Source organism: Lissotriton helveticus, chromosome 4_1 (genome assembly GCF_964261635.1).
Source record: "Lissotriton helveticus chromosome 4_1, aLisHel1.1, whole genome shotgun sequence".
Lineage (NCBI taxonomy): Eukaryota > Metazoa > Chordata > Amphibia > Caudata > Salamandridae > Lissotriton > Lissotriton helveticus.
This window is the reverse complement of record NC_136063.1, coordinates 442,086,296-442,110,488: the sequence shown is the minus strand read 5'-3', so window position 1 is coordinate 442,110,488 and position 24,193 is coordinate 442,086,296. Positions and strand designations below refer to the sequence as shown.

The 24,193-nt window shown below is 47.5% G+C and overlaps 1 protein-coding gene across 2 annotated transcripts in view; it reads right to left on the bottom strand.

The window, feature by feature from the left end:
- Positions 1-24,193, bottom strand: part of INTS8 (integrator complex subunit 8) — a 552,137-nt gene that overhangs the window by 400,519 nt on the left and 127,425 nt on the right. For both annotated transcript variants that reach the window (XM_078687009.1, XM_078687008.1), the window contains exon 11: positions 16,479-16,620. In XM_078687009.1, coding sequence (XP_078543135.1) covers positions 16,479-16,620 — 142 coding nt within the window. The remainder of the gene's footprint in view (positions 1-16,478; positions 16,621-24,193) is intronic.

Below are 24,193 nucleotides of genomic sequence, written 5' to 3'. Positions count from 1 at the left end.
GAAGGTTCTCCCATTATACCCAGGCCGTTGTCCTTCTTCTATCCGCCACGCCCCAGACAAACTCGGGAAGGCGACTGGTTAACGGTTCGCCATCATACATGGAGGAACAACTCGAACAACTACCAAGATTTTCATAGACAGTGGAATGGGTTCCCGACCTCGAACAGGTTTGGCGGTCTTGAGGATGTAGATTGACTCCCAAGGCAACTTGCTTCCCAAGCAATGACAAGGGCCCCTTTACCTATGGCCCTAGGGACCATAGTATCTCCATCCTTGAAGACAGAAATCATTCCCACCAATCTCCTTGCTCCAGAAGCAATGCCACACGTTTTGTCAATAGAGGGGGGTTTTAATACTATAAGCACTCTAGACTCTGAAGATGCAGTGCAGCAGTTGGACATACCTTTTGTGGCTCCCTTGTCACCTTTTCTGATCGCTTCAGCAGGCGGGAAGCAGACTGCAGTAGCAAAGGAATTTAAACTTCAGCAGATTGAGCCCCCGCTAAGGTCAATTAGTGCGGCTGCAGTGGCGACAGGTCTTCAGTCTACTCCGGCTGTATCCGCCGATTCATCAAAGCTGATTACCCCAGGCAATTCTCCGATCAAGATTTTAAGTTGGAACGTGGCAGGACTCGCACGCAATCTTGATATCCCTGAGTGGAACACTTTTGTGGACCCCTTTAACATCTGCCTCTTGCAAGAAACCTGGTGCCTAGAACCCAGGCACAGAGTAGGCTTTACATCTTACTTTGTTCCAGCTTTACAACATCATGGCTGCAAAGGTCGCCCGTCTGGCGGCCTTCTTATATGGGTTAGCATCGCACTGGGTTTAAGCGCAAGTCAAAAGACCACCCAATCTCTCGACCTTCAGAGGATAACTATACATTGCCAAGGGGGTAGGAAGTTAGAAGTGTTCAATCTCTATCTAAGGGGGGCCAAGGGAGGGGCTTCTTCGTTATCTTCCACAGGGCTAATTAGTGAACTAGACGCTTGCAGTATTGATTCCTATGTTCTTCTTGCAGGCGATTTTAACTGCTGCTTCGAGCCACTGGCTAGGGAGGACATTCTGGACACTTGGGATGATGATATAAGGAGAGGCATTCCCACCCTGACCCTAGATCCGATTAAAAAATGGACGCAGAGTGCTATAGATATCAACGCACTCTGTATGGAACACGACCTGAGAGCGACAAATGGTCGATCTAAATCGGATCTTAAGGGTATGCACACCTATAATAGAGTGGGATATACCTCCAGAATAGACTATATTATGTTGAATCATAACTTATGGCCATTTCACCAAGACATGGAAGTTATACCGTCTTGTGAAAGTGACCACAATTCTCTATCCTTATCCATCATTCCGCCCTGGCACGCAAGAAGTCCAGCAAAGGTTGCCCACACGTGGAAAACATCTCATGATCTCGTACCCTCCAACTGTGGCAGACGTCTAAAATGGGCCAAAGTGGCAGAGGATGAGGGAAGGATTGCGCAAGCAGGGACTATAATGGCAGCAGTGGGCCCGCGACTCCATGCCTTGGGTACTAACAGCCAACCTGTTTTAATGACATTCACAGAAACTATTGCGGCATTAAGTGATCTGTTTATTATTCCCCAAAACAGGGCGAGGGCTGCAACGAAAGGCGCCTCCAAGGCAAGAGACAAGTGGTATTCCTCTAGCTGTCGGGTTGCTAAAGGTGAACTTATCTCTGCAGTGAAGTCCAAGGACCCTGACAACATCAGATTTGCGAGGAAATTGTACAAAAAAACTGTAGCCACAGCTAAGGAGGCTCATGATTACAGCTTCTAGAGCGAGTTAATGGAGGCGAGCATTAGAAAAGACTCTAAGGGGTTCTGGGACCTGTTGAGAGCCAGGGGCAAGCCCATTGATCTTCAACTCACATGTAACATTCCTGGTGAGGTCTGGTTTGCCCACTTTTCCAAACTGTATTCCTCCTCACATGGTGTATTACAACCAAACATGGGTTTTTCGGTCGGATCTCGAGTTGCTGCAATGACCAATGCTTGCCCTTTCGGCATTGAGGAAGTCGAGGGGGCAATCGGGGCCATTGTCACCAATAAGGCTGCCGGCCCAGACGGAATCCCTGGCGACCTGCTCAAGGTAAATCCATGTCTGTGGAGTAGATTAATCTCCATGCTACTGAATGAGGCTGTGCTGGGGGGTTCTTTTCCCGATTCCTGGAGGGGCGCTGAGGTCGTCCCTATTTTTAAGAAAGGCTGTCGGGACGACCCAGCTAACTACCGCCCAATTAGCCTGCTTGACTCAACACAGAAGGTTGCGGGCAAAGTAGTACTAGGTAGGATCTTGCAATGGGCCGAAGAAACCCAGGTACTGTCAGATTTCCAGGCAGGCTTTAGAACAGGGACAGGCACCATTGAGCAGACATTTCGCCTTCTAATGCTATATTGGAAAGTGGTCGTACTGGGAAGGGGCAGTTTGTATTTGGTCTTTATAGACTTGCGAACTGCCTTCGACCTGGTCCCACGAGTCCAATTGTGGAATGTCTTAGATGGGTTGGGTATCCCGCCCTATCTGTTGGCTTTGCTCATCAAGTTTCACGACAGCAACTTTGCCCAGATTAGATGGGGTGATCAGGGGGAAAAACATCTCGTATCCCTGTAGATAGGGGCGTCCGCCAGGGTTGTGTGCTTGCCCCCACTCTGTTCTCACTCTATGTCAACGGAGTGGTGGAGCATCTCCTTCAACAACCAACAGATGCACCTTCCCTGGCTGGTAGAAAAATACCTACGCTCCTATTTGCGGATGACACCCTTCTAATCTCAAAAACACCAGTGGGCATCCAAAAGCTGCTTTCTAGCTTCAAGGCCGTTTGTGACAGCAAAGGCCTGTCTATAAATATAGGCAAAACCAAATTCCTTGTTCTGAACCCCCCCAGGAAATCTGTTATTCCTCCTGTGCTAGATTCCGTCCCTTTAGAAAGAGTCAAAGAGTTCGACTATTTGGGCATTCGACTCTGTGACACCATGAGTTGGAAAGCACACCACCAAAAGGTGTTTCTGACCCATAAGAGGGTCACGGGGTCCTTGCTCAAAGAACAACGTGCTTCATCTCTTAAACCTATTGGGGCACTATTAGACATCTATAGGGCTAGGGTGGTGAGTGCAGCGCTGTATGGTGCGGAACTGTGGGGCGTTCAGAGAGTTGACACCTTATCCCACCTCGAAAACAACTTCCACAAAGATCTAATGAAGTTACCCCACAGTACCCCCACACTCCCCCTCCTTCTAGATGCAGGTACACGCCCTATATGTGAGCAAGCTAGACTACGTCCCCTTTTACTATGGGCCAGGATATGGAACGTCCCAGAACTGTGCAGCTATGCCGATGCCCTGAGAGAACTCCTATCCTTACCGGGCTGGCACAAGGTCAGCTGGCTTAGGGAGGTCAAGCGCCTTCTACATGAATTGGGTCTAGGAGACGCTTGGGCTAACCGAACAGCACCTTCTAAACAGATGCTCAAGAAGTCGTACTGGCTATGGGTGGCCAAAGAGAGAATGTGCAATTCTAAGCATTGTAAATCTGTTGTTGAGTTTCTCCTAATTAAGGAGCTCCCTTACAGAGAACCTTACCTGGACCTAATTCATATCCCCAGCGACAGATCATTGTACTTCAGATTTAGGGTAGGAGTACTTCCCTTGGGGCTGTTGACTTCTACTTGGAAACCACCCTTTCAAACAATTCCGCATTGCCCCTTCTGTGATCTAAGGGTTGAGTCTATTGCCCATTTGTTGTTTGAGTGTAATGCGTATGCAGCGCCCAGGTCGAGGTGGCTGAAGCCATTATGTAGGAGCTTGAGTACAAGATCACACTTAGAAGCCTTACGCATATTACGGTCAGATGCCCGCCCCTTCTTTGCCTGTTCTATGGCAAAATTTTTGGGCTGGGCTTGGCGGATAAGATCTGCAAAGAAACTGCTGCTCCAGTAATGTACCTTTTTACCTTGTACCTATCTTTATGACTGGGCCATTAACTTACTCCCCTGATATCTATGTTGTCCTTGCAGGTTTTTTAGATTGTATAATTTACTACGTGTTGTCCTTGTAGGTTTTTAGATTGCTAAATTCTTAACTGTTTTTATTAATTGCTGTATATGTATGCTTTTATGATATGCTTTTATATCGAAATAAAGCTTTACCATTAGTATCGGTGTACGTTCCTCCTAGTTTACAATCCACAACATTTGCAGACTTGGGGCGGGTGGTTTTGGGTCTCCCGGAGGGTGTCCTGATACTAGGTGGTGATTTTAACTCAGTCGTCTCTGGCAGAGCAGATCGCTATCCACCCAGGGACCTTACAGCTGCGCAATCCTGGTTGGGTGAATTTTTGGAGACATTGGGGCTTGTGGATTGTTGGCGGCTTATGCATCCAGAGCAGACGCAGTTCACTTTCCACTTGGGCGCACATGGTAGTCTTTCTAGATTAGATTATATCCTGGTGGCGGCGGCCCAGTCCTCTTCGATTGGGGAGATTAGGCACCTAGCTCGGGGTGTATCGGACCACTCCCCGCTCTGGTTTCATTTTAACCTGAACACAGGCGCTGAAGGGAGGGTGGCCCCGATTAACCCCTGGTATCTTCTTAACCCCAAAACCCGTACTGAATTGATTAAATCATTAGATTTGTATTTTGCTGAAAATGTGGGATCTGTGTCCTCGCCTGTTTCATTGTGGGAAGTCTTCAAGACTTATCAGGGGACAGGCATTGTCTTTGATTGGGTGTGCTAAGAAATGTAAGAACGAGACAGTTGTACGTCTCGAGACAGAAATTACTGAGTTAGAGAGTGCATTGGAGCGAAACATTACTCGAGACGCATTGCATATCCTCAGTCTTAAGCAATTAGAATATAAAAATGTAGTTACTGATGCGGCCAAGATGATGAGTAGGGAACAGCAGGGACGACTGTATGATGTGGGCGACAAGGCAGGAAAATTGATTGCCTGGTTAGACAGAAAGGAGAGAGCGAGCCGTGTGATTCCTGTGATTGAGAAATCGGATGGTGTGCGTGTGACAGACCCTGTTGACATTGTTGAATGTTTTGCTGATTATTTCCGAGAGGTTTATACTTCGGTGTCCGACAGGCCCGAAGAGGATTCTCAGTTGTTACTTAGGGATATCGCATTGCCTTGTTTGTCAGAGTCTGATCGGGACTGTTTGGATGCCGCACCCTCGGTGGATGAGGTAGCTCTTGCGGTGCGCTCTATTCACTCCGGAAAGACTTTGGGTCCCAATGGCCTTCCCATCGAACTGTATAAACTACGGCCTGACACGCTAGCACCATATCTCCGAGATATGTTTTTGGCTGCGCGAGAAACTGGCTCCCTCCCTCGGGATCAGCGTCTTGCGACCATTGTGGTGATCCACAAGGAAGGAAAGCCACGGGATCGTTGCGCATCTTACAGACCTATCTCGCTCCTGAATGCTGAGCCTAAGATTCTTGCCAAGTTACTCGCTAACCGCCTGATTACGGTGATCAGTGATCTGATTTATCCGGACCAGTCGGGCTTTATCCCACATCATAACACAGCATTGAATTTGCGGCGTTTGCATGGTGTTTTCGCGAGGGCAGCGTCATTGAGTGAACCGCCATCTTGGCGTCCCTGGTTGCCACGATGGCCTTCGACACAATCGAATGGCCGTATCTTTGGGCCACACTTGCCAGGTTCGGTTTTGGCGCTGGTTTTATTAGCTGGGTGAAACTCCTGTACGAGACACCACTGGCGCAGGTAGTGGTGAATGGTCAGGTCTCCGTGCCCTTGGCTCTTGGGAGGGGCACGCGGCAGGGTTGTCCTTTATCCCCGCTTCTCTTTGCTCTTGCGTTGGAGCCGCTTGCTGCTTGGCTGCGGTGGGAACCCTCGATGAGGGGTATATATTGGACTCCGGACTTTGAAGATCGTATTTCATAGTACGCGGATGATATTTTATTGTACCTCACGTCTCCCCAAAAATCGCTTAATGTGTTGTTCGACGTGCTTAACTCTTTCTGGAAGAACTCGGGCCTTGTTATCAACTGGTCAAAATCCCATATTTATGTGCTCGCGGGTGGTGTCCCCATTCTGCCGCGGGGATGTCCCATCCAGGTGTCGCAGTCTGGTTTTCAATACTTGGGTGTGCTTATCTCATTGGACCCTGCGGTCCGCTATGAATGTAATCTGCTCCCCCCACTCCAACGTTTGCGTTCGGATGTAGTGAGCTGGCGCAAATTACCGTTGTCTCCGCTGGGGCGTGCGGCCCTTTTTAAATGATGTCCTTACCGCGGTTTCTATATGCACTCCAGAACAGTTTTGATGTGATTCCGTCGAAGTACTTCCGAGAGGCAGAATCCTTGCAGAGGCAATTGATATGGGGCGGACATTCGCGCATCGATCTTCCAAAGTTAACGCTTCCCTGGTATGATGGCGGCATAGCACTTCCGGATATTAGACGGTATTATTGGGCTTCCCAACTTGCTGCCATCAACCATGGGATGTATGGTCCGGCGTTGAATCCTGCGTTTGAAATGGATAGGTGGCTGCTACCGGGTGGTGACTATAACAGGGCGCTCTATTCGGGATCCTCCCGTCTGCAACTCTCAGGTCCTACCGCTATAGCCGTGCGAGTGTGGCATAGCGCGACTGCGGCTATGGGCTGGAGAGATAGATTAACCCGTGCAACTCCGCTTTATGCCTCCGCAAAATTGGGTGGTCTGTGGAAGACGAAGGGGTTTGACAAATGGGATACGATTGGTATTAGTAAAGTGCGAGATCTCTGGGTTAAGGGCAGGGTAAAGACCTTTTCGGACTTACAAGTGGAATATCAGCTGAGTGATAGGGAATTCTTTCGCTATGTTCAAGTACGTCATGCCTTGCATTCAGTTTTTCCTGTGGGTAGTAATGTTCCGGAATCCTCCCCCCTCGAAGATCGTATATTGGATGGTCATGTGCCGGATAGCACCATTTCTTTGTTTTACAAAAAGATGATCAATGACCGGTCGAGCCTGCTTGACCGCCTCAGGGACACCTGGATTGCTGATGGTATTGAATTAGACGACGAGGACTGGCAATCTGCGATCTCCTCTCCCAGGGAGGTTGCGATTCCGGCCCGCCTCCGCCTGGTCCAACTCAAGATCCTCCATCGAATCTATGTCACCGGCCCCCGCCTAATCCATATGGGCTATTCCGCGGATGGCTTATGTAGGCGTGGTTGCGGTCTCCTTGGCACCTTTCTTCATATAATTTGGGAATGCCCCGAGGTGGTGCGTTTTTGGAACCATATACATGATGTGATGAGTGATGTAACGGGTGTTGTGATGATGCCAGAAGCCCGACAAGGTCTATTGAATGTATGGGGACCGAATGATTATGATGTGTCACAGCTTCGATGGGCGACTCTTGCCAATATGATAGCTAAACGGGATATTGCACAATTATGGGGGTCCCAGAGGCCCCCCACAGTAACTGCCTGGAAAGAGAATATGGACTGGTGCATGTTTAGAGAGAAAACGGTGTATGTGGCGAGAGGCAGACCCAGAAAATGGGGGAAATTTTGAACCAATGGAACTCGTACCGGGGAGATATATGTACGCCCCCACTCACTGAGATCTCTAGTCCTCCCCAATCGCCCTGACCCTGCATTCCTGCTATGATGTGGTGTACCTTATTGTTGATATGCAACTCTCACCTCCGACCCCCTTACCTGTAATCGATAAATTCTGTATTATGTTATCATGTATCTCCCGTCCTCCTTGAGCACACGCCTAATGGTTGCACTATTGTTATATTGCCTTGTTTGTTTTTTGATGTTTTATTATAATAAAAAGTTACAACAACAAAAAAAAAAGATTGCTGGTTACCACGCACTCTTTACCCAGTCTGGGGCTATTAAGATGACCTGGGTCTGATTTGCCCTGTCTTTTCTCAGAACATGAGGCAGAAGAGGCAACAGCAGAAACGTATAAGAAACCAGTGTCCCATCACTTGTGAAGGTGTCTACTAGTGACGGTCCTGGTGGGCATATCTGAGTTCGTCAGTAGGGTACAGCCAGAGTCCTAGGGCACAGGGAGCATGGGACCTATGCTTGGGTATACCGGTCGCACTTAGGGAGCAACAATGAGGTATACAAAAAAGTGATGAGTGGAATGCTAGAATTAATCACAGTCATACTACAGTACATTGTTTTTGTCCACCATGCAACCTCTAATAGGAGCCAATCTTATGGAAATCAGCTTTGGTCCTACTCTAGTACGAACAGTCCAGCCCAAACTGCCAGAACAAGACCCTTCTGAATGGAAACACAAGCGACCTCAGACAAGTTTTTGGCTATTTGGGCCTCATCAGTACAGTACAGCTCGAGTTCCATGGCACCTTGGGATGAAGACGCCTTTGGTGGGCTGCCAGTCGATGCATGTTCAGCTCGTCTGCATTGGCGTTCAAAGACCCGGCCCAAGAGGTTGGTCACGGGGGAAGATCTGATGCTGGTTCAGCCTTTCCAAAGGCGCAAGTCTGCTGGCACAGGATCCAGGTCCCACAATTCCCATTGCTTCTTGCAGTGCCACATGCCACTTGTGTTGTCTGTGAGGACCTGCACCAGCTTCTTTTTGATGGTTGGTAAGAAGGCTTTCGCTGAAAACCAAACAGCACGAAGATCCACACTGAATTGCTATGAAGCTGAAGCTGGAGCTCCGCTAGAGACAAGAGGCCCTTGATTTAAGCTCACCCCAGTGGCCTCCATCAGCCTAGCAGCGTTGCGCCTCTCACCATCCTGAGTTCTGGGTGGGAAGGGAGAGCGGTCTGCCACAACTCAGGCTGATGTACGTCTGCCACCACAACAGTCCTGAGCTGTCTTCTGTGAAATGTGGATAGACAGGTAGAACGGGTCACCCTTATGTAGGGTCCACTCAAACCTGCAGTTCCACAGTAGGACGCTCACGCGCCACCGGCACAAGGGACAGGGAGGATGCATTTGGCTAAAAGCCCAAGAATCCTCAGAATCGTCCTTTCTGACACCCAGCACTGAGCCTGAAACATCAATATCATATTCTGAATATCACAGACTCATTGCGGAGGTAGAAAGGCCTTAAACACCACTGTGTACAGCATCACAGCAATGAAAGGAATTGTCTGAGAAAAACCCCAAGAAAGTCAAGAGAGCAAACATCGTTCAGAGATGGTCTGTGACAGACAGCAGCGAATCCGTCTTGGGCTGCCAATCATCTAGTAATAGTAACACATGTATCCCCTTCCTTCGAAGAACTGTGACCACTGCCATCATTTTAGTGAACTCTCAAGGGACTGACGTAAGGCAAAGAGCACCACAGCAAACTGGAAGTGTCCTGAACCCATTGTGACCTACTGTAAGAGGCTGGCTTTGTATATGGTGCTCACTTTTGTAAGTGTAGCACCCTGCACTAATCCGGGCAACCCTTATGGTGATTTTAGTGGTTTTAGACAAGCTTAGAAAGCTTTCTAAGTGGTAGCTGTGGAGAGCAGCCTTCAGGTTTAGTCCAGAAGGAGTGAAAAGCAGCTTGTTTTACCAATACTTAAACTTACTTTATTGGTTCATTGAAAAAGAATCATACAGTGTAGTTATAAAAATACAAACACTCACTAACACATTGTATTATCTCCTACCTGGAGATACAAACACAATACACACAATACTTAGGAAATAGAGCACGTAAGCAGCACAGTAGCCTCCAGGGGGAGACCAAACCCTATACTAAAATAGTGGAATGCGAATCACGACTCGAGGCAAGAGTGGACCTTCAAGACGTAGAAGAGCCGGGGACCCAAGGAACCACCCAAGGTGAGTATCTAGGAACCCCACGGAGATCGTGTCCAGAGTGGGAAAACGACCGCGTGCTGAATGATAGTCAATAGGTAAGTCGCGGTTGCAGTTTTAAAGAAAAAGGACCCTTCCCAGCGGACCCTGTAGACACCCCGTGGAAGATGAAAGGCTGGAGAGTCACCTCACCAGTGGTGCATAGGTGTCAAGTGACATCGGAAACCGCCGTAGACCACAATGGAGGACTTAAGGAAAGATGCTGCTAGAGAAGATGATGAAGGAGTCCAATGGAACACAAAGGTGGATTCAAGGTGATAAGAAGCTGCAAGCAGAGGGGACACATTGTATACCACTCAGGAGTGACCAGGAGGCACAGAAGACGAATGCTCATCGATGTCGGGGATGCAGGAGAGTTTGACGTTGCCCTTGAAGTTGCAGTTGTGCGGACCAGCAAAGCTGTGGAAGACCAGGAGCTATTTATGAGCTGTCCCATACGGATGTCGAGAGCCAGGGGGTCAGTGTCCGGCAGGGGCACCAACAAGCCTTGGCAGCGGCAAACAACGTAGTCCATGAAAAAGGTGCAGTGCCGGGACCAGCAGGGTCCAAGTGACTCACCATGAGCAGGTAAGTCAGAGCAGGCCCTGAACAAGCAGGGAAGACCCTCAAGAGGACCCACGGGCCAGAGGCGCAGGAGGACATCGAGCAGCTCTCCAATGAAGAAGGCCCACGGTGCAGAGAAAGCAGTGAGGGTGAAGATATTGGCTGCAGGAGTTGCTTGAGGTTGGTGCTTCTTGAAGCCGAAGATCTCTGGAGGAGAGCCTCAACAAGCCAAGTCAACGCAGTGCACAGGGGATCTGTTCCAATGGTTCTGGCGAGGGATATTGGCCTCAAACTCAGAATGAAGACAGTGCAGGTGTCAAGGAGTTGTAGAACCACCACTTGTATTGAAGCCTTTAGGAGTCCGTGGGAGCCCAGGATCAGCAGACTGGTCAGCTGCGTTGTGGTGCCTGCAGACGCAACGGGGGTGACTCCTTCACTCCAAGGGAGATTCCTTCAGGTGTCTTGGATGTCCACAGGCCTGGTGATGAAGAACCTGTATGGAACACAGGCACAGATGTTGCAGAAAACCAGCAGCACGACAAGACCAGGAGCAGCAGGAATCTTACCCGGTGCAGTCTCGGTTTCCAAAGCGAAGTCCAGAGTGTCCAGACAGTCGAATTTGAAGCGTTATGTGAACTGAATCTTGTCCCACAACAAATCTTGGGACCCACCCACAGGTAAGCCATTAAGTACCCTCAGGAGAGGGTTGCGACGAATCAGGGATCCCTCCCAAAGGAGGGGCTGGACAGTGGGGAGGATACTCCCATGTCCTTTGTCCAGTTTTGCACCAGAGCAGAGCCAACGGATCCCTGAACTGAAGTATGCAAGGAGGGGACCAAATGTGCACTTCAAGCAGTCTCAGTGGTGCTGGCAAGCACCCCACCCTGCCCCAATACACCAAACCCTGTCTGGGAGGGGCAACACCTCCCTGTGACAGGATATCTATTGTTCTGCCTTTCCCTGCTTGAGCTTGGCTCACCAGCAGGAGGGCATAAACGTTTATCTGGTCTGCAGCATCCCTAGCTTGCTGTGTGGTTCTGGAAGACTGGAACCGGGGGCACTGCACCAGTGGCACAGTCAGCCCGGGTCCCAGGTCCAGAGGTGGATCTGTGCTCTCCATGCCACTGGAGTTAAGCTATCTTGGCTGATGAGGGCTGAAAGCCCGAAACCAGTCCTAGGATGCTTGTTTCCAGTCCAGGGAGGACATGGCTAGCAGTTCGGGCTGGACTGTTCCTAGTGGGGGCAGGGTCAAGACTGATTTGCATATGGCTGGGTCCAAACTGGAACGGCATGGTGAGCAAAAAAAGATAGATTTAGGCCAGATCTCTGCACTGGGGTGAATGTATGACATTGTTCTGCATTCTGTCCATCAATTTTTCTTTTTGTAATTTAGGGAAGAAGCACAGTGACTGGGGTCCTGATTAGCAGGTTTCCAGTCAGACTAGTCAGAAAAACATAATGACACCAGCAGAAAGTGGGGGTGACTACGAAAGCAGATCCTACTTGCCACAACTACAGGTAGCAAATGAGAGACCACAGGACTGGGTATATGAAAATAGGCATCCTGCAAGTCCAAGGACACCCTCCAGTCCACCAGATGCTGAACAAATAGGAACCAAGCCAGAGTGAGCATTCTGAATATTTATTTTCTCAAGAAGACTTTCAATAGTCAGAAAACCAATTTGGGCAAGAGGCCCCAATCGTCCTTCAACATGAGGAAGTAGTGAGTGTAACAGCCTTTGTCCTTCTCTGAGTACGGAACTCATTAAATGACCCCAAGATGGAGGTTGACTAACTGCAAAATATTTAGACACAAGTTCTGCAAAAATGTGTGTGAGTGTTGAGAAATAGAAGGAGGGGTTGAGATGAAGGATAGTGTCTAACATTTTTAAACAATTTGTGAAACCCATCTGTCTGATGTGATGGATTTCTAATCGAGAGGAAGTAACAGATTCCACACCCCTACTGGCTGGCTTAGAGTCTGTAAGGGAAACTTAAAGCAGTTTGGGAGCCAGGATATTTACACTCTGAATGGGAACACAGGCAACACATGGCTAGTTTCAGACTTTTTTGGCCTTGTCTGGACTGCTGCTTGAGTTCTATGTCACCTCAGGATGAAGACACCTTTCCTGGTCAGCCAGACAAAGCTTACTCAGCTTCTCCGTTGTGGCATTTAACTTCCCTGCCAAGCATGGAGGAACTAGGTGACTGTTGACCCTGTTGGTATGAACAATTCCGACTGCTGTCATGTCCTCTGCAGTGAAAAGTCTGGATCGGATGCTGAAGAGGCTGAGACAACTATCTTTCCCAGTATAGTTTCTATATTGCAGATAGAAATGGAGGGCTGGTGACGGTGATCCTAGGGATGGTGCTGTGGGGTAACTATCTTTGGATCAATCCAGTGCCGATTCAGCCTCGTCTGTGAAAAGTCTAGAGACATCAAAGGGCATGTCCATTGGGGATACCTGGGCAACAACAGAAATCCAGTCACTCACATCTATGCGTGCAGTATAAGCACCCCACTGGCACAGAAAGAGCAGCCCACGCAGTCAGTAGTGTCAAGGCCAGCTCATGGTACAAATTTTCTACATCCAGGATCATTTGGGCAAGAGAGACTCTGAGGTCATCCAGATTGGCAGGCAAGATCTTGTGGACAATGTCCCACAATGCATGGGCATACCTGCTCGAAAGCAACGCTGCGTTCAAAGAACTTAGCACCAGGCTGGGTTAAGAAAATATGTTTTTTTTCCAAAAGCATCACTAACACTAAGAAAGGGGCATTTTCTTTCATTGGATGAACAGTTGGCAAGTAAGTCTCAGTTTCTGAGGAGGTGTATACCCCACTAGCATTCTCAGTAAAGCCCTTCATCTGTATAGTGAGGGGACAGTAAATTGCCCGGTTCGTCTGTATCCAGGTTGTGAGGATGCAGGCCCTGGACAGCATCAAATTCAGACCAGAAAAGGGTCTCCAGCTGCTGGCAATGAGGAAGAGGCTGTTCAATCATTACTAGTTGTGCATTGATAATGTCATTGAATAACAAAAGTACAGTGTAGGAGGCTGGATTAGTATATGGTGTTCACTTATATAAGTGTAGCACCCTGCACTAATCCAAGATACCTGTTATGGTGATTTTAGTGATCTTAGACAACCTTAGAAGGCTCTCTTAGTGGTAGCTGTGGAGAGCAGCCTTCAGGCTTAGTCTAGGAGTCTAATGCAGCTTGTTTTACCAGCACTTAATCTTATGGTATGGGTTAAGAGAAAACACACAGTGTAGTTATAAAAAATATGTATAACACTCACTAACACAATACAGTATTCCCTACCCGGAGATATATGCACAATAGACACAATACTTGTCAATAGAATAAGCAAGAAGCACAAATACACAGCGATCCCCAGGGGGAGACCAAACCGTATACTAAAATAGTGGAATGCGAACCATGACTCAAGTCAAGAGTGGACCCAGAAGATGAAGAAGAGTTGGGGACCCAAGGAACCACCCGAGCAGAGTACCTAGGAACCCCACGGAGGTCGTGTGCAGTGTGGGAACACGAAAGCATACTCAATTCAAGTCAATGGGTAAGTTGCAGTTGCAATTTCAAAGAAGAAGGACCCTTCCCAGCGGACCCTGAAGAAACCCAGTGTTAGACGGAAGGGTGGAGAGCCACCTCACCCGTGGATACCCCGGGAACCAGTATACCTACACTAGGGAAGCCGGGTGCATAGGTGAGAAGTGGTGTCGGACACCACCGTAGACCATAATGGAGGACTTCAAGAAGATACCGCTGATGAAGAAGGTGAGAAGAGTCCGGTGGAACCCAAAGGTGGATTCAAGGTGAGAGGAACCTGCAAACAGAGGGGACAGAGTCTATGCCACTCAGGAGTGACCAGGAGGCACGGAAGACGAATGCCCACCGATGTTGGGGATGCCTGTGAGTTGACGGTGCCCTTCAAGTTGCAGCTGTGCGGACTAGGTCAAGGAAGTCCAGGAGCTGTGCACAAGCTGTCCTACCATTGATGTCGAGAGCCAAGAGGTCAGTGTCTGGCAGGGGAACCAACCCACCTAGGCATCAGCAAACTAAGTAGTTGAAGAAAAAGGAACTTGCAAGGGTACACCAGTAGCCAATCTGGAGTGTCCCCAAGTACACACCATGCACAATTTAGCGGAGAAGCACAGAGACTGGGGTCCTGATTAGCAGGGGTCCTGATTAGCAGGACCCCAGTCAGACGAGTCAGTAAAACATAATGACACCAGCAAAAAGTGGGGGTGACCATGAAAGCAGAACCTACTTTCCTACACACAGTATGGGCCAAAGTCAGTCTGCGCTCTGAACTGGATATGGCACACAAGCCAGCAGAGACGGTGGCGGCATCGACACAGAAGGGACTGGTGTAGGCCTTGGACCCAGAGTGGTTGTCTGTACGAGTGCTAATACGGAGGGCAAAAGCGAATACCATGTAAGCAGTCTGCATCGTGGGAGTGTCTGCAGGCGTAATTCCAACTGGAGGACCATATCGCTCAATGTGATCGGACAGTATTCCAGAGGGGGCAACCAGTGTCTTATAGATATACAACATGGCCTTGCTACAAGCCTTAAACTGCTGCAGCACTGATGATGGCCCGGAGACCCTGAGGTACGCCTGTACCAATTGTGGAACCAGATTGCTGCCGGAAGGCCCTGGAGGCGAGGGGCACTTTGAATGTCCCCCTTGTGACTTTTTGCTTCATTACGAGTGGCAGGGAAGTCAAATCCTGCTTGTTTTTTGTTTTTTTTGCACTTGTTGAGTTTTTGGCGTTGACTCACCCGAAGACTTGTAATGGGAGCAGAACTTCAAGTGGTATTGAACGAGTGACCAGAAGCAGCCTCACAACCTGAAACAGGACTTCTTCTTTGAGCATAATTTTTCTTATGGTCGGTGATGTAAAGCTTTGCTTCCTTCTCTTTGATCGACTTCGGGTGTATGATGGCACATTTCTCAAACTACTTCGAGCCTTGACCAGAGCCCAAACACCAAAGATACATTGCAATGGTCTATGACTGACATGTAGTTCCTGCAGTTGTGGCACAGCTTGAATCCTGCCATCTTAGGGGGCGGAGAACTTTCCTTAAACACTGAACATTTATTTTTATAAAGGTGCCCAGAACTCTGGGTAATGTTGTAGGATGCAGAAATAAAAGCAACTGTTGTCAGCAAGCAGGGGTGGTGCCTTACGTGACTTCACTCTGCCACTTGTGAGGTCACCACCATACCACATGGCAGTGCGTAGGTGTCGTTGCTGGGAGAATATTCTGGACCCAGTCGTGTGCCAGAGATATTGTAAATGTCAGGATTCAGCAATTAGAAGTATCCAGATTGAAGTAATAAGAAGGTTATTTTCTCACCTGAAATGCCTGAGCAATACATGCAAGTGGATGTCACTAATATTATTGACTGAGCTCTTTCTTTTACACCAATTTACCTGCATTACACTACTCCTTAACCCGAGTTCAACTCCCATGTACGTTACAATCTTTCACAAATTATGCTAAAAAGTGTGTCTACACCTGTCATGTTTGAACAAAATTATTAAAAGCTAAAACATTGCCCTTTAAAACATTATATATGCCTCACAATTGGGAGCAGACACCGGTAGTCATTTTGCTCAGTGAAGGTCTTATCAGCGAGGCAATGGACTCCTTTTTGACACCTGCACCGCTGTGGGAAATATATATTCTTGTTGGAGAGCTACTAATTCTTAAAAAGAAAAAACATATATTTATCTTGGATTTTTTTTAAAGTAACTGTCTGTAGAAATAATATACTAGATAACCAAATGTTCTAATCTCTCAGGAGTTCCTGAATATACACCTTCTCTGAACACCCAGGAAACAGGATCTGAATCAAGGTTAACTGGAAATCAACCACCTACCTTGCTTAACCGAGTTAACCAATCCATGGTGACTTATTAAAAACTGATGAGCTCCAGTGTAATTTGCTTTAATACGCATCAATCTAATCAAAAGGCACAATTTATAGCAGGGTGTTGGTATACATTATATTCACAGATTAAGGAAATTCTCAAACAAACACACTTACCTCAAGGAGAAACTCAATTTTATCTTTGTTTGGTTTAAGAAACAACTGGTTGAATTGGACACTAATAGGTCGACCCTGGAGGATATCACGAACAGTGTTGCAGGCACAGACTTTAAAACAAACGTCCGCCAAAGAATCACCCCTTTGAAAGATGGAGACATTTAACAGTTTAATTATCTATGTAAACATGGCTTAAAACTGAATACCAAATCATTGACTTTCTTTGCAAAAACAACTGTTCGACTGAGTGGCAATATGAAATGACGACATAATGCTCTTAAATAGGAAAACAAAAGAAAACCATGAAAAAATTGCTGAATCAACTGCCTGCTGGCACTAGCGCTATGTTATCAACATAATATAAGAAGGAGACAGAAACTTTCATCACTAGAGTCTGGGAAACTCCTAGTGCCCATCCCTCTTGCTCATCTCCTTTGGAGGTACAGCAGTAAAGTGGTCTTCATCCTCTTTTTTTGGAGGTGTTCTTTTGGTTTTGATGGACTGGCATCAGTTGTACCTTGAATTTTCAGTGGCTTGCAGAATGCCAACATCCCAGTGGTCATGTCTATGGGGTGTGAACTCTAAGGTCAGTGGATGATTAAGCATGTCTGATATTATGGTGGATCTGGTTGCAAGGTGTTTATTCCATGGCATCAGGATTGTGGTTAAACAGCTGGGGAAAATGATAGCTGTGTTGTGTATTTAGATGTGGCCCGATGCGTCAGTCCAGCACGGGGTGCTGGAGATGCATTCTGCATCAGCTATAAAATGTTTAAGTTCGTTTTTCATACTGAGTTCATGTTCATTTGGGAATGGATCATGATATGATTGGCAGTTTGAAGTGGTTGGGACAGGTGACTCAGCTTGACCAAGTCCTGTCCCACTTTGGAAAATAACTAGTTTTTAAGACAAATCAAATAAGGTAAGACAAAAATAATCTAAAATGCCGTACTGTATACTGACTAACAATATTGCTGTTGATGTCATCACCACTGAGACTGCTCGAAATTAGTCAATTTAGCTTGAAAGTTTATATTTCACAGCTTCCAAATATGTACAGCTTCCCAACTGAGTTGCTACCCTCATAATCAAAATTTCGCTTAATGGACTTTAAAATGGACTTTAAAATACAATAATATGAAACGTGAATACCGTGCGGCCTTTTGCATGGCATTATCTTATTAGTTGCCTGGATGGCAGTCTGTGTCATAAAACATTTTTGGCAAGAACCTGGATAGCCTGGTGACAAGAACCTGGAATACAGAATTCTCTAAACAATAATGCTGCCGGGGCAATGTGATCCTTGGGTTTTTTAGTTATTTTGTTTATTTCCAGTGCAAATTTGTGATATGTTGAGGTACATGTGATTATTTAAATAAAAAAAAATGTCTTTGGGGATTGTGTGTTTCTGATATTGCTGGGAGGGAACGACCCTTGCTTGGTACACAGGAGTTTTCCCCTTCCCTGGGTTACCACTTTGTGTATATCTGGTATCCTGAATTTTCTATGGGCCCTGGAGTCACGCTAATCTAAACGTATGTGCAGAGTATGGAGGACAGTGGGATCCATTTTGGATACTCCTAAACTAGCCTAGCACAAGAGGGAGTTTGAGGACTGTGCTCCCAGAATGTGGAAGTGTACTGGTTACATTTATGCAGCTGGAGGGCTAAGACCCAGACCATGAAGTATGATGAGGCCAGACAAGACTCCTTTAAATAGTAGACAAGGCCTTTTGATTAGAAGGGAGCTGGACAGTCTTCCTGAGCACTGCCATTTGGCGGATGATAAGAGTGAGGGGTAGGACTACAGGTTCTATGAAAAGGTCTACAGGAGAGGTCCGTCCTTTAGTCTTTCCCGGATTATGCCTTCAGATGGGCTGATGATAGTGAGTTGCAGAAACCTGACTTCTCTTAGTGGCTCTATTGTTGTTACTCCAGAATGGAGACAGCCCCTGTGCAACCTCCTGTGTGAAACCACACCTTACACAAGGAGAACTTGGTAAGGACACTTCAAGCGATAACCACTCGAAACTGGTTCTACAGTTTGTGACAGTGGCTACACAACCCCTGTCTGGAAGTTGTATACAAAAGAGGTACCCAAACCAACCCACTTTTTTTCCAGTTCAAAGTACTCCAGGACCAAGGGAGTGCTCAGCAGAATACTCAAAGGACTGATGTGAAACCAGATCTTGTGTCCGCCTCACAGCCGGTCCTAGAAGTAAGACCATATCATTTGAAGTCTTGGTTTTCAGATGGCAGAGCTATGTGCCTGTCCTGAAATGAGTAGTCTACCTGCCGGTTGAGAAAGGGAAGGAGCCTGCCTTGACCTGCAAGAAGAGAAGCTGCCCAGGGAAGAGCGAGGTCCAGCAAGTCCTTGGTGGCTGTGAGATCCCCAGGAAGAAGATGACTGCTGCAATACCACAACTGTCAAAGATCAGCTAGGGCTGCAATCATGCGATTACTGAAGGCCCAATCGACCCTGTGACTAAAAATATCTGAAGGCTTGAGACGGTTGCAGCTGGCGAATTATTTATTAACAAGTTGGGGCAACAATTCCAGAACAATTGACCTAAACATATGCTACAACTGACAATTGCAGAGGATTCCCTTAGGACCACACCTACCTACAGTATGGTTAGGACCATACCACTTCATGAACTCCAATTGCCAGCCCACAGGCTACACTTGCAGCTGGGACAGTTAGCATCCAGGCTGCCATGGCTTCGTCTACGAAAAGCTTCAAGGGGCCTGGTACAGCAACAGCAAGAAAATGACTGGCAGACTCACTTCCAATCACGGCGCTTCTTTGTGGCTTTCCACAAGCCTGAGGGAGAACCTTCTCGGAGCACAAGGCAGTAGTCAAAAGAACTCGAGATACTGTTCAAGCCATGAAGAGGTAAGACATGCAGACAGTGCATCTTGTGAAATGTGGGTGATCAAGACTGCAGTTGAGCTGAATACACACTACATCCGATTGCCCTTACAGTAAAGGGATGCAGTACTCGGGAAGAGCCCTGGGACGGGACAGTTAGGATGACATTCGTTGAGTATGACTACTGGAGAGTGTAGTCTTGCATACAACTGTGAGATTAATGTACTTTCTTTCTTACAAAGACAAACACTGTGTTGAACATTCACCTTATTGGGACTACTGGTTGACGGTTGAGCTCTGAGAGCAAGCACTGTCATATTACCTATATAACAAGCCCTTGACTGCTTGATCTCTCTGCCCCTTGTAGTCAAGTGCGGAAGGGGTTGTACTTGGCACGTAAGTAAAAATGTATCTTAATGCTACACGCGTTACACTGGTGCACATGTTAAAAGGAATTCCACTACTACAGTTTGAGTTCCTGCTTGGAGGTGCAAAGGTATTCTGCTGGCACAGGCTTTATCTGTAGGATGAATGAACGACTGCCTGATTATCAGTCGATAAGTGAGAAGCTCGCCTACAGTCCTGGAGTCCACCCACTAGTTGCCATCTCCTGGCAATCTGGATGGAGCCAATGTATACAGATGTGCAATTTTGCTCTCTATATGCTAAACTGTCATTCATGCACATGATAAGTTCTGGAGATAAATGCATTAGTCAGGCCGAATCATGTACAGAGAAACTATCTGAGATCAAGCTTCTAACTTCTTGTCAAAGGGCCAATCTCTAAAATTCAAAGATTATTTACCACAGAGCTGGATGTCACCAGAAAACCATGAGTGTTGGGGTACTGACTGTAAAAGATTGAAGTGTGGCACGCATGGATAGTATTTATTCAGTTAGGATCCAGTGGACATCTATGGCCTGCCTTGTTTGGGATAATGGTTTCATTCCACCTCGGAGAGAAACTCGCCGGTCCATACAGATGGTCGATAAATGGGGCCAAGAAAGACTAATAGGGGCAGACGGAGATTTCAGCATGCTCCCACACACCGACACAAACTGGTAACCTCAGCCCATTGCTTGTGTATGTCGATGGCTAACTTTCATCTTTACTTCCATGTTCAGTCATGTCCTTACTGTGACTAGCTGAGTACATGACATTGTATTGGAGAGATGGGAGGTGTGGGGGGAGGGGATCTTACCTCACCATATTGAGGCGGGTCAGCTGAGTTACTTAATACAAAGTTACTAGCTCAACTAAGCAAACTCAGTTTAAACCATCCCAAGTCAAAAATGGTAGTAATTTAATAACTAAGCTCACATCAAAACAGAAAGATTGGGGAAAATAAGGGCATAATGAACAAGTTACTTACCTCGGTAACGCATTATAAGGTAGAGACTATCTAGCTGCATATCCCAGACCAGGCGTCAAGACTAGATATGGAAGATTTTCAAGCAGTACCCCTGCAGGGATGTATGACGGTACAACGCCTACCGTTTCAACGCGTGCCTTTACAATGCGTCTTTAACAACACAAGTCGTTACAACGACTTGCGTTGTTGGGCGCGGATAGTGAATAGTATAATTTACTATTCTAACACCAGTCCCCGTGGATAGTAGGGAAGGTGTTGGAATAGTAAATATACTATTTTTTATCCTTTAGCGCCCTCCAGTGCAAGTCGTGGTTACGACTTGCGTTGTAAAGGACGCGTCATAAAAGCACTGCGGGGTAACATCCGCGTTGAAAAGGATGTCCCCCCCTGCAGTACCCCTGCACGCTGGTAGGTGGCATTGTTTGGTTATGCCTCAGAGCCGTTCGCACCAGAAGTGACATTCGCAGCACCTATATATGCGCCACCTCGGTGTGCTGACGTCAGTTACTTTTGTGACTTTCCACGCCAGAAGCATGGAGCCACGATTATTACTGACAAATGTTGCAGAAAAGACTGAGGCCCTGAAAGGGGTGTCCCTTATATACCTGAACTGGTTTGCAGAGCGAGGAGGTATATGCGACTGGATACAGTCTCTACAAGATAAGGCGATACCAATAGTAAGTAACTTGTTTATCTGATAGAGTCCTCGATCCGCTGGTTCCTTACCTTTGAATAGATAAACAAGCAATACTTCCTGGAGGTAGGTCTGCAAATCTAATTAAAACAAAAAGTGTTGTAGGACCGAACAGGAGAAGTGCCCGTCACGACAGACCTGACTGTCCATGCAGTAATGTTTGTGAACGTATGCAAGGATGCCCACATCGCTGCCTGACCGATATCCAGGAGAGGAACGCTGCACGATAACGCTGTGGTCATAGCCTTGGCTCTGACAGAGGGAGCCTGCAAGCCCTCGTCTCTTTTTATTGGCCAATACGCTGCAGATCTTAATGCACAGGACAATTCACAGCAAGATGTTTCTTTTCTGTATAGCTTTCCCTGTCTTTGCTCCCAAATAACCCACAAAAATGTGATCGTCAACCTGGAACTCTCTTGTGCAGTCAAAGTAGAACGACAATGCTCTTTTTGGGTCTAGGCGGGATAGTCTCTCCTCTACTTTGGATGGATGAGATGAAGCTAAGAAGGTAGGCAAAGTGATGTTCTGGCCTACATGGACAGGAGTGACGCCCTTCATAATGAAAGAGATACGTATCTGGAAGACCAGTTTATCTGGGAAAAAAGTGGTATAAGAAGGGTGCAATGAGAACGCTTGTAGTTCGCTGACCCCTACTGACCAATGTTAGGGCCACTAAAAAGGCAGTTTTGATTGTCAGCTTCCTAAGAGGACAACTGCGTCAAGGATCAAATGGTGCACATATGAGAAGGGTGAGAACCAGGTTGAGGTCCCACCGAGGCATGATAAAGGGCTTAGGTGGAAACATATGTTGCAGGCCTTTAAGGGACGTAGCCACAACCGGTGACTTACAAAGAGAAGGTTGGTCAGGCAACCACAATAAACCGAGATGGCAGACTTGTAGCCCTTAAGTGTGCCCAAAGCAGAGTTCTGAGAGCCAAAGAAAGTATAAACAAAAGATCTCATGAAAGAGGTGCAGGTAAGGGGTCAACGTTGTGGGAGGCACATCATGATACAAACTTTTCCCAAAGGCAAGCACATACCATTATGGTGGAGGGATGCCTAGTTGCCAGAATAACATCACAGACTTCGAGAGAAAAGTCGAAAGCTGTCAAGTGTCGCTGCTCAATCTCCATCCATTGAGGTGGAGGGTGCGCAGGTTTGGGTGAAGAATCCTTCCCTGTTGCTGCGACAGAAGACTCTCCAGAAGAGGCCTCCTAACTTGTGGACTGATGGTCAAGCTCAAGAGATCTGGAATGCAGACTCTCCATGCCCAATCCGGAGCCACAACAATTACTTGGGTCCAGTCGCTCCTGATCTTTTAGAGAACTCTGGGCCGGAGTCGAATTGACAGGAAAGAGTACAGGAGGACGGTGCTCCACTTTAGATGAAAAGAGTCTCCAAGCCAGAGCCTCCATGGAAACTTCAGAACACTGAACAGCTGGCACTACAAATTTTCGGCTGTGGCAAACCGATCTAACCAAGGCTCTCCCCACTGCTGAAAGAGACTGCGGGCCACCTCCGGGTGGATATGCAATTCGTGATCCACTAGGGATCTTCGGCTGAGTTTGTGGGTTCTGGCATTCAAAGAGCTTGCCAGGTGTTGAGTCATCAGAAAATGCCCTGCCGTTCCAGCCATGTCCAGAGACGTAGAGCATCTTGACACAGAGTCCGTGACCCCACCCCGCCCCGTTTGTTGTGGAACCACATGGCGGTGGTGTGGTCCATGAAGACCCGCACCAGCCTTCCCTCGATCGAATAAGGAGGGTTTTCAAAGCCTACCAAATTTCCTGGAGCTTCAACAGCTTGATGTGGAACTCTGACTACTCCGGAAAGCAGAGTCCTCTGATTTCCACCTCTACCTCTACCAGGTGGATACCCCAGCCCAAGAGTGCTACATCTGTCACTAGGGTCAGCTCTGGTTTAGGGTAGGGAGAGGGGTTGTCACTGACCAAAACACTGTTCTTTAGCTACTACTGCAGGTCTTTTGCAGTTCCTTTCAAGATCTGGACCATTCCCCTGATGCTGAACCACTGGGCTTTGAGGTCCCACTGCAGAGCCTGCATACGCCAGCAGGCATGTCACCAGCAGGATCCAGGAGGCCATGAGGCCCAAATGCCTCAGAGTCCTTCTCACCAAAATCCAGGATAGAGTCCAAAACATCAGTATCATTGCCTGAATATGCCGGATTAACCGCATGGGAGAATAGGCCCAATACGCACAGCATCCAAAACAGCTCAGATGAAAGGGAGTGTCTGCGAGGGTGTCAGGTGTGACTTCGGCATATTGATATTGAACCTCAGTGCAGGAGGTTCACTGTAGTATGAAGTTGGGAGACGACTTTCTGGGGCGAGCCCACCTTTAACAATCAGTTGTCCAGGTAGAGGAAGACTGGAATCCCAGACCTCTGCAGATGAGCTGCACCTTGGTGAACACCTAAGGGGCGCTGGTAAGGGTGAAGGGGAGCACAGCAAAATGAAAGTGCTTGTGGCCCACCGTGAACTGCAGATATCGTCTGTAAGCAGGCAGGACGAGGATGTGGAAATAAGCGTCATGCAAGTCCAACGCTACTATCCGTCTCCCGGATTTAGGGCAGACAAAACTTGGGCAAGCGTAAGAATTTTTTATTTCTCCTTCTTCAAGAAGAGGTTGAGATGCTGCAGATCAAACTTAGGATAGGACGAAGTCCTCCGTCGTCTTTTGGCACCAGAACGTAGCAGAATAGCAACCAGTACCTACTTCTGATGCAGGCACCCTCTTGATGGCTCCATTAGCTAAGA